This window comes from Ceratina calcarata, unplaced genomic scaffold (genome assembly GCF_001652005.2).
Source record: "Ceratina calcarata isolate Rehan_Ccalc_2016 unplaced genomic scaffold, ASM165200v1 scaffold211.2, whole genome shotgun sequence".
Taxonomy (NCBI): domain Eukaryota; kingdom Metazoa; phylum Arthropoda; class Insecta; order Hymenoptera; family Apidae; genus Ceratina; species Ceratina calcarata.
The window spans coordinates 699,289-710,189 of record NW_017142786.1 but is presented as its reverse complement, the minus strand read 5'-3'; the positions used below and the strand labels follow the sequence as shown (position 1 = coordinate 710,189).

The 10,901-nt window shown below is 34.6% G+C and overlaps 4 protein-coding genes across 5 annotated transcripts in view; all 4 read left to right on the top strand.

Annotated features, from left to right (window-relative positions):
• Positions 1 to 3,126, top strand: part of nSyb (neuronal Synaptobrevin) — a 30,455-nt gene extending 27,329 nt beyond the window's left edge. Inside the window, exon 5 of one of the 2 annotated variants that reach the window (XM_018019945.2) lies at positions 153 to 3,126. In XM_018019945.2, coding sequence (XP_017875434.1) covers positions 153 to 331 — 179 coding nt within the window. In that variant the 3' untranslated portion in view covers positions 332 to 3,126. The remainder of the gene's footprint in view (positions 1 to 152) is intronic. The other variant, XM_018019949.2, reaches the window with a different exon arrangement.
• A 673-nt stretch (positions 3,127 to 3,799) lies between these two features.
• LOC108622224 (60S ribosomal protein L22) lies at positions 3,800 to 5,869 on the top strand. Its single transcript, XM_018019952.2, has 4 exons — positions 3,800 to 3,906; positions 4,158 to 4,298; positions 5,279 to 5,400; positions 5,653 to 5,869. Exons 1-4 carry the CDS (start codon positions 3,898 to 3,900, stop codon positions 5,798 to 5,800), a joined length of 420 nt encoding a protein of 139 aa, XP_017875441.1. The 5' UTR covers positions 3,800 to 3,897; the 3' UTR covers positions 5,801 to 5,869.
• A 1,061-nt stretch (positions 5,870 to 6,930) lies between these two features.
• Positions 6,931 to 10,155, top strand: Atg8a (GABA type A receptor-associated protein autophagy-related 8a). Its single transcript, XM_018019953.2, has 3 exons — positions 6,931 to 7,380; positions 9,046 to 9,243; positions 9,320 to 10,155. Exons 1-3 carry the CDS (start codon positions 7,291 to 7,293, stop codon positions 9,383 to 9,385), a joined length of 354 nt encoding a protein of 117 aa, XP_017875442.1. The 5' UTR covers positions 6,931 to 7,290; the 3' UTR covers positions 9,386 to 10,155.
• Positions 10,156 to 10,257: 102 nt separating this feature from the next.
• The window catches only part of Amt (Ammonium transporter), a 3,797-nt gene continuing 3,153 nt past the window's right edge, over positions 10,258 to 10,901 (top strand). The window contains exon 1 of the mRNA XM_018019941.2: positions 10,258 to 10,510. Within this exon, the coding sequence (XP_017875430.1) occupies positions 10,378 to 10,510 (133 nt within the window). The 5' untranslated portion in view covers positions 10,258 to 10,377. The remainder of the gene's footprint in view (positions 10,511 to 10,901) is intronic.

Here is a 10,901-nt window from a genome sequence, read left to right as displayed (position 1 = left end):
TTCTGTATTCGTGTTTAAAATTCCCAATCTAACAATAAACCAGAAGGAAAACGGTGCAGTCCAAAAAATATTCACTGTAAAATCCTACCAAAAGGATAATAAACAGCAGCTTCTTACTACTGAAAAATACTAATTCGAATCTCATATTTCAGCGAAATTCATGCCGGACTCGGCACCGCCGCCACCGCCAGGCTACGTCTACCCACCAGCAGGTATGCCACCCCCAGCTCCAGCCCAGCCAGCCGCAGCCGGAGGCGCAGCTGCGAGTGGACCAGAAACAGCCGGTGCGGCGTTGGTCGGCAATCTAAACGGCATTCACAGCGTGATGTAAAGAAACCAAAAAAAGAAGAAGAAAACGGAGGAAAGAGCAACGCTTCTACGTACCGCGATAAGAATTTTTCCAAGCTAACCCTTTCAGCGAGCAACACGCGACATCAGTTATTGACAATGTATTGTATGTTGACAAAGTTATGTATGTATGTATGCGACCGGGTCGTGAGTCAAAAATGGATGATCCACTTCGAAAGAACGAACAGCTAACGCGTTAACTGCCCGCGATGCAATTTGTAATGTAATTAATTCATTAACTGCTAAACAATTCACCCAAGCTACACCCACGATTCTAAAGATTTGCTGGATTTAATCTACTAGCTTACTACGTTCTGTTATTTATTTAAAGAAACGATTACTCGGATCATCGTGGCAGTTAATGGGTTAATTAAAAATGAAGTCCATCATCGATTTCGACGATTTGTGCGATTTCGATCAAGCAAGCGCCCTACCACATCTTCTCGTCCTCTCGCTGCAAACTGAGGGGATGGGAAAAGTGAAAAGGCGTGAACGATTAGTTCCTCTGCGCAGTTAATGCGTTAAAGGTTTAACGGCTATGAAATTAGGTAAGCATAGTTATATATAGAAAAGTCCACCGCTGATTTAGGGAAACGTTCATGGAAGTCAGTCGATGCCTCCAGAATATTTTCCGAGAGAAAACAAAATTATTATAATAATAGATCCTACTCGTTAGGTGCGTAGACCCTTTTGTGTATACCGTCGTCGATCTTAACTGAAAACTCTCCTAATTAGACTGCGGATTTTTATGCAGAACAAAACATTTTTATTGTCAATTTAAAAAACGAGATCTATTCGGTTGCCGAGAAAATGATATCGGTTTTTATAAGTATTTGTGAAAACCGAAAAAATAATTTTCTTGCCAATCCAATAAATTGAGTATTACTTTACCCTTTAGAAATAACTGTGTATTATTCATTTTGTTATTCAAATTCTTACATATTGCATTTTCTTATATTTTCTGCACATTTGATTTTTCTATAAATGCGTAAAATCTGCAGTCTCTAAATAATCCTAGCCGAGAAGAGACAGCAAGATTGAGAGACGAGAGAGGGTATATGGGAGGAACGGTGTCCATCAGTTAATGGACAAACGTATATATACGTGTACATGTACATAAATTACTACGAATTAACGATGTAAGATTGAATTATACATACAAACATAAAATATATTATAAATGATATGTGACTTATAAATAAATAGTAGTTACTGCGACGAAGTAAACTGAGAGAGAGCGAGAGAGAGAGAGAGAGAAAGAGAGAGAGAGAGGTTGTTAACGTTAGATTTTATTATTATTATCTTCAATTAGCGATATTCACTGTGCGAGACTAATAGCGTTTGTCCTGAATAAAATCTGCTAAAGGGAGGATAATTTTTAATCAAGTTACTTTACAGACACTATTTTTATAGATCCGGTAACTCGCTTGTCACTATCTTACACAGTATTCTTCTCTAAAGCACGGTAATTTCTTTTAAGGATTAAACGAGGGAAAGAGGAATTCGAATGGGCCCACGAATGCTACATTTTCCACGATTTTTTTAATAGAATCTAACAATATTTCTCAAACTATTTGTACACTATCTAATTTATAGATTGCGGTTTTTATGCAATTCGTAAGGAAATTCAATATACAGAAAATTTAAACACTGCATATAATCTACAAAAATATAGAGAACATCAGAAGCACATTGCAATGTATGTAAAATTATAAATACATATTACTGTACTTAAATGATAAAATGAATGTCTATTTAGAACACATTTTTTAAATTACTATCAAAAATATTTGATTTTGCATGAAAATCCGCAGTCTAATAATGAACAAGCCACAGTCGAAAGGGGAAGCGTTGTGGACTGGGCAGAGACTTTAGCGAGTGTCTTCTATCATTTCCTATGTGAAAATATCGCATCTAAGAAAATGCTCATTGATGAAATTATTAATATTCCTTGATTAGTTAGCGTTGCTCTCCTTATTGGCCTAATGTATGCAAATTTCGTCCAATTCGTTTCTTTCTTGATAAAAGTAGATAAAACGATTTTTCTTCAGCTACATTTAGACTGCGGATCTTTATGCGAAATAAAACAGTTATTGTTATCAGTTTAAAGGATGTGTTTTAGATAAACAATTGTTCAGTCATGTAAACATTGAAATGTCTATTCAGCTTTTGATATTCTGAATTGTCTTAAAGTCTTGTCTATCAGAACTGTCTTGTCTATCATTTATCATTTCTGCAGACTAAGTTTTCATGCAATTGCATAAAATCCGCAGTGTAACTATATTACATGAGAAAGGAAATGGATATAGAGATTAAGCTGTTATTGTTATAAGAAAATTTAATAATATACTTCGAGAGAGAATCTTTCAACAAAGAGCGGATTGACATGTGAATGAGATTTAAAAAGTTGATCTCTCTAAATCGTTGATAAGGCAACCATTTCCATTGTCCCTCGATCCCCTCCCTTTTCCTCCGGAGTACATATTTAATATTATTGTGTCCTAGAATCGAACGATAGGAAATTGTTTAAGACCGTTTGTAAAGTATCGATGAGAATCATTGTAAGGATATAAGAAGGCTTCATCGTTTAGGCAATTAATGTATTATTAAAAGATGTAGAGGTATTCTACGATTAATAATGACTCGCGGTAATAATTATTGGTTCCGTTTTGAGCATCATTCGATTTTTGCTGATCGAGAAGTCTATGTTCATCTAGTTTTAGATGTTAATGTATATTAGCCTTAAATAAACGCAAATAATAAAGACACCTGCGAGAACGATGCTTTATTATGTAAATACTACCTCCAAATCTTAAATCATTCCAATCCTGTTACTTCGCTAGTGCAGCTAGCCAAAACGACACCCAACCAGGTTTGCTGATTATTTTATAAATCATTTTCTTTCATACATTTCATTTCATATTTTACTTGGCATTAATACTAATTAAATATAAATTTTCTTAATTTTAATCGACGATAATTGAATTATTCTTTAATTAACCCATATTTGCATCATATAGAAAAGTGGAAAATTAGCCCATATCATAAAAATTATACGCGCATATATGAGCTTCCGGTGCAAATGGGTTGAGAATTAAAATTCAGTCGTTAATGTTGGTTGGAATTAATGTACTACCGAAAGCAAAGAAGTTGATATTACAAAGGGAAGGAGAAATAGAATACATGGAGCAATTTGAAACAGTGACAGAAGAACCTGCAGCTGATTCGTGATTAATTAAATTGTGTTTCGGTGTTCACAAGAGAACTAATTAAAATTCTTATTTTACAAAGTACTGTTCTTATTTTTATTACTTTATGCCTAGTCTTCTTTTCTTACTTTTAATGGAAGATAAAACGAATAAGCATGTTCAAAATCAGGCGGGACCACACTGAGGGTAGCAAACAGACTCTGTTTAACAGAGCTGTTTTCCCCTTCCGCTTTTGGGAACCCTACCCCTCGACTACTTTAGGTCCATGTGCCCATGCTCAACGTAACATTAGTAGCGCCGCATAACGGCAGTCTCTTCCATTTGTCCACCGTTTCTGAACATGGCTCCGGTGAGTTTCCTATTCCCGAAATAAATGTCAATAATTTCTAATAATTACACAACTTTGATTAAACTTTATCGACAGTATAATACAGTGTATTATAAGCTTTCATCACAATATTACTTTATATAATTTTTTTGAAAGATTGCAAAGATATTGTTGGATATAACCTAAGCATAGAAAGTGGCTGGCACATGTGTTTACGATCGACGTATTTTGTTAATTAAAAGGTAAAAAATGAAAGATCATGCGTTTTCTAGACTATTGCTAAAAAGCCCAAGGGACCGGCCACCAAGAAACAGGCCCTTCGGGGCAAGGGCCAAAAGAAAAAAGTCTCCCTCAAGTTTACTATCGACTGTACACATCCTGCCGAGGATAATATTATGGATGTGGCCAATTTTGTAAGTGTTTCATCTTGATATCTTTCATTTAATTTTGTTAATTAAAAGGTAAAAAATGAAAGATCATGCGTTTTCTAGACTATTGCTAAAAAGCCCAAGGGACCGGCCACCAAGAAACAGGCCCTTCGGGGCAAGGGCCAAAAGAAAAAAGTCTCCCTCAAGTTTACTATCGACTGTACACATCCTGCCGAGGATAATATTATGGATGTGGCCAATTTTGTAAGTGTTTCATCTTGATATCTTTCATTTTTATTCAAATCAAGGACTGCCAAACTATTTTAATTACACTAAATATCCCAATTTTTGTTCATGTCAATTTTTAGTCACTAGTATATTTTTTTATGATACTGAAACTAATAATAATCAATTTATATATTCAAACCCTGAACCCTTGAACAGGTCCAGAAGAATATAAAGTAACAAGTCTAGAACCTTCAATACTTAAAGTAATAAACTAATAAGCTAGTGAGTAGAAATTGTAACATAAATAAATATTGGGAAATGTACTACGTCAATCATTTAAAAATCTTTCAAACCTCTTATCAACACCCAAGAAATTTATTTTTAGTAATTTATTTCTGTTACAAACAAAACAGCCTCTATTATTTATATGTATTTATCATGCAGTTATATATTTTATTTTTAATATATGAAAAAACAATTTTATAATAATCATTTTAATAATTTTTCTTGGCTGACAATCAAGTAAATAGATTGATGATTTTTAGCAATATTTGGTTCAAAATTAGTAAGTTTTAATCTCAAATCACCTAGGAATTCCACATTCAACTTATTGACTCCCAATGAGTTATTAATAATGTTTCCAATGTGTTGTCCTAATCCTAATATATTAGTAAATATTCCCAATATATATTCGCTTGATTCTCTTTCAAAAATTACGTTTTTATCTGCCAATACGAGATGACTATTATTTCATCATTTTGTATATAACATCATTTGAATGAATGTTTCTCATACAGGAAAAGTACCTCCACGAAAGAATAAAAGTTTCCGGAAAGACGAACAATTTTGGCAACAATGTTAGTTTAGAAAGGGACAAGATGAAGCTCTCCGTCAACAGTGACACTGACTTTTCTAAGCGGTGGGTGTTGTCCTTAACTTAAACCCTAATTTATAAAAGTACATCTGACACTCCTTTTAAACGATGAAAGCGCATCGAGTTCAACAAAATGATAAAAATGATATTTTTATTAAGATAAGAATATTATAAAAACGTGTTCAGATAAGAATTAACAATAGTTCTAATTTTCTGCATGCAAAAGAATTTGGGACTTGCAATTATACTTTACAAGACGAACAATATTTGCACTAATTTGACACGATGTTCACATAGGTATCTCAAGTATTTGACAAAGAAATACTTGAAGAAGAATAAATTACGTGACTGGTTACGCGTAGTATCTAAAGATAAGGAGACCTATGAGCTGAGGTACTTCCAGATCAACAGCCAGGAAGATGACGACGAGGAAGATGCCGAGTAAAGTTTGTTCTTATTTTTACAGAATTATCTGTACATATTTCCATAAATAAATGATTGAATCAAATAATTATTCTGTGTGTTTCGAGCAATCTCTGAATAAATCCTATACTCAAAACTCATATCTAGATATAATTTCATCACGATCTGTTATCAAAAGACAATGAGACGAAATTGAACGCATAATAAAAAAATTCTGCTCCTCCCGAGACGTAGTAGCATGCAGTAGTCATTCTTTATCATCACATTCGAATCAAGATAAGGTATCTTTGCCCCCTAACAATTAAAAAGAAGCAGTTGTCCAAAACCTTTCCAATGATGCGCATGGACATCGGTGGAAACTACAGAACAAATGTAAAATGTAATATTTGAAATGCATTGAACCAGACTGCAAATAAGCGATCTATCTAAATATCTAATTCAATTTAGACAAATGAAGAATTAATTAATTTTGAATTCATTATAATGAGTCGGCAAAAAAGTAATTTTGGTTTTTATAACGCTGTGTATTTGTGAAAGCAAAATTACTCTCTTGCCAATCTATCAATATATTATTAATGTTTAATCCAAATGTGATAAATAATTATTTAATTAGGTTAATTAGTAGAATTCACTATTGAATTTTATTTCATAATTAATATCTAGTAAAATATAAGACAGAGGAAAGGAGTTCGTGTCGCATAGACAAATCGGCGGCGACGGACTTGAACTGTTGAACCCTCAGTTATCTACTAAACGCATGGAAGCGTTCAAAATTTACCCGATTTATAGGCGCATGAATCATCGATGAAACGCATAGAACAAATCTATTATGAATAATAACATATGAAATGCAATGAATAAGAAACTTGCGACATAGTAATATAACGAAGTTAGCTTAGATAACCTTTTGTTTAAATTCCTGACATTCCAACAATCGTGAAATTTCTAAAAAATTTCTTGGTTAGCCGTAAACATAATCTCGAACTTAATTATACTATCAATACTCTACTGATGCTATATTTATATTTCGTTTCGCATGGGAAGAAGAATCACTAGCGACGGACCTGAGTTATCTATTAAACGCATCTGTGGAAGCATTGTTCCACCAGAGGTTCCACCATTGAAGGAGGGCTCGCGATAACGCCTATTTCCGAACCAATTGCATTATTTTAAAACGAATCGCTCTCAAATAACAAGCGACCGCCGTCGTCGAGTTGACCGTGTATACTTATTTCTTTTATCAGTCGTACAGCCCCGACAGCCCCGACGAATCTAACCCGTGAGGGACTATTTCGCATTTGCGTAGTGAATCGCAGTGCGCAGACGGTGTGACGCACGGCGATTGTTGTGACAGAAGCGGAGGAAAGTCGTCGTATTTTCCAGTTTCGGTAACACGCATATGAATCGCTAGGGAAAGAGTCGGGAATTGAAACGGTTACGGTTAACTGCGACTCCGGAACAAGAGGACTATCGAACGTATAACGGCTCGTGCAGATCGCGCGAGCACCGAGAATGAAGTTTCACTACAAGGAGAAACACTCCTTCGAGAGGAGGAAGGTCGAGGGTGAAAAGATTCGACGAAAATATCCCGAGAGAGTCCCCGTGAGTTTCAATTTTACCTTAGAAAACGAGCGATCGGCCAGGAGATAGACCCGCCGCGCGTAGTCTATCAAATAAATCATCGATTCATCGTAATTAGCTGATCCATTCGTCCGTTTGTTCGTTATAACGACGGATATGCATATAATTTCTTCGTTCAACCGATCCGTCCCGTGTCCACGGTTATTTCCTGATTCTGGAGTGGACCAAGGTCGAGCTTTAACTACGTCGCATCCGCTGATACGTTCCGCGTTTCCAAGACAATGTACAAATATTCCTGTTCCATGCATTCACAATTGAATCGTATAAAAATTTTGCTGCCGTGAGCTCGTATCTATTGATCGGCCGCTACGCCCACTAATGTAATGTTCGATCGACAGGGAAAATGATCGCCTTTCGTCAGCTGATTTTCGTTTCAATGCGCGGAGAAACTGGTGAAAACCAAGTGTTTTATGTTTTACAAGAGTTGGATAAATGTCAAACGCGATAATAAAGTAGAATTTGAAAACTCGTTTCTTGTCTTGACGACTAGCCAAGGTTTAAACAAAACGTTTAACACTAAACCCGCCGACACTTCTTGTATACCTGTTCTCATTGTTCTCGCCCAATCAAAATAATTGGCTCTTAAAAAAAAGTTATTATCATTATTGAATTTATAAGATTGCATTAACTGTAAGAGTCATTAGGAAGCACAATGCCCATACATTGCATAGAGTATAAATTGATCCTTATCTATTGCTTAAGGAAGATAAATAATAAAGAAAGGAGTTCTTATAATAGTTGAAAAATTCCGATGTGTTTTAAGAATTTTAACACCTTAACACATTAATTCACGGATGCAATAGTTTCTCTAGAGTCATTAATCGTATTAAACAGTCTCCTTTCATATTGGACTTTCACAGAGACAGTAATGATATAAGATATTAAATTGGGTACAACTTCTGCAGATGGGTATTGTTTTTAGAATTAAACATAGATAATAATCAATTAATAAATGCTCTATCATAAAATGATGACACAAATTCAAAATTATATAGTTTCTCAATCTGCAGTAGAGTCATTCTCTAGTGTCATTAATAATATTACATAATCTCCTTTCATTTTGGACTTTCACACAGGCAGTAATAATAAGCAATGTTGAATTTGGTGTATTGTTTTTATAATTAAGCATATATAATAATCAATTTGAATCAATTAATAAATGAACTCTCATAAAATGACGACACATTCTTATACAATTTCAATTATAAGTTTGAAAGAGAACTAAAAATGAACGGTAATTGTATAAGAGTTTGGAAACGGTTTGACCGGTAATGGTAGGTTTAGTGTTAAACCTTGATCGAAGACTATTTTGTGAAATACGATGGAATTTGTACATGGTAATCGATGAAGGAACGATTTCACAGGTGATCGTCGCAAAGATTGCGTGAACTAAAATTAGAAGCTTGATCTGACTGTTGAACAGTTTCACTCTTTAATCCGCGAACGAAAGAAGCAGCTATTTTATTTCTACAGTTAGATAAATGTCAAACACAATAGGAAAATAGAATTGGAAGTTGGATTCTTGTCTTGACGACGAGCCAACGTTAAAGCCTTGATCGAAGACTATTTTGTAAAATACAATTGAATTTATACGTGGTAATCAACGGAGAAACGAATATTTTACAGGTGATCGTCGAGAAGGCTCCGAAAGCTAAAATCAGTGACTTGGATAAACAAAAGTATCTAGTACCATCTGATCTGACCGTTGGACAATTTTACTTTTTAATCCGCAAACGAATCCACCTTCGCCCGGAGGATGCTCTCTTTTTCTTCGTGAACAACATAATCCCCCCAACGAGCGCTACCATGGGTTCCCTCTACGCGGTAATTACTAAATCCAAGCGCGTCAACAAAAATACGAAAAACAACTTACATGCTCTTATTATTTCTTCTTTCGCAGGAACATCATGAAGAGGATTTTTTCCTCTACATAGCATACAGTGATGAGAATGTATATGGATACTAAATTACAAGAAACAGAAGAAGATACAAAAAGCAGAAGACAACATCCAAAAAAAGGAGCAGACAAAAATTTACAACAAACGTAGTCCTCTTAGAAGCTTTTCGGAAGTGTCAAAGAAAATTGTATCTTTCAAAAGAAAAAAAAATAATAATGTCAAGTGAAATTTGAGATTCCTAGCACAGCACATCGAATTCTAAGTTCTTGCTTCCTTAAGGTATTGGACGCGTTCGTCTGTGAACAAATGCGAACATTGTAATTTGTTTTTCTTTTCTCTCTCTCTCTCTCTCTCTCTCTCTCTCTCTTTCTCTTTGATTCCGTCACTCACCGCTGATCGATGAAGCTCCGAGAACGAAAATGACTGTATTAAGGAGCTGGAGCTATTTTACAATACGATCTCCTTTGTCATTGTATAGCCCGATATTATTGAAACTAAACAGAAATTAGCGTGAACGTCGAACTGATAATGTAATTTGCATTACTGATCGACACAATTAACTTTCACTAAGTGTACATTTACACGCGTTAACAATTATTTAAAAAGATTTAAAGTAATTAATAATCTTTAGGGCTAAATCCGCGGTAAATTTATATAATTATCTCGGTAGATATTTTATGTGGTACGATTTCTTCTTATTTAGAATTAGTACTATTCTATTCACATGGTTTAACAATTATTCGATTGTAACGAAACGAAAAAGACTTGCTGAACACGTGGTGAGGTGAAAATTTGTTGTAAACGGCTGGATGTGGGCCAATAAAAAAGTATAAAAATATATAGCCCTCTGCTAATCATTTCCCTACTCAAACCAAATTCGATTCTGCCGGATCTGCTTTTGCCACGTAAGAAAGTCGGAACTCATACATAGTTAATATGTTTTCCTCGGGAACCATTCATTTTTAACGTGTTTTCCACTGAAAGCACTGCTTTACGAGGCAATCGAGAGAACAGCATCGACTAGTTAACGTTAAGTGTCTTCGCTAAAGAAATCCGGAACATGGAGATAGGAAACAATGAAACGAATATTACGAACTCGCCCGAAATAAATATTATTTCTGCGTATAATTTGAATCTAGAAGATAGCAACTGGATTGTGACGAATTCGTTTATAATCTTCACTATGCAAACTGGTAAAGAGTACATACTTAAGATTGTTCTGACTATACAAAAAGTTATACGTAGATTGCGGATTTTTAGCGTATCAATTTAAGAAATCATATTTAGTAAGAATATCCTTTAATCTTCCAAATATGATACTTTATGTACTTTCTCCACTATATGTTTTTTTTACGTTTTTTATATACTCAATTTTGTTATAAATGCATAAAATCCGCATTGCAGTTATACGTGTTCTAAACGAAGTGTATTCTCTGGTTTTGCTATGTAGCTACTCGTGTTAGAAGGTACATCTTGATTGGAATACGACATAATAATTATTGAAGTCGTTTAACTACTATTTTCTCTTCATTTCAACATTATGTCAGAATTTTCACTGTAAGGTGAACGTCCTAATTTTTATTC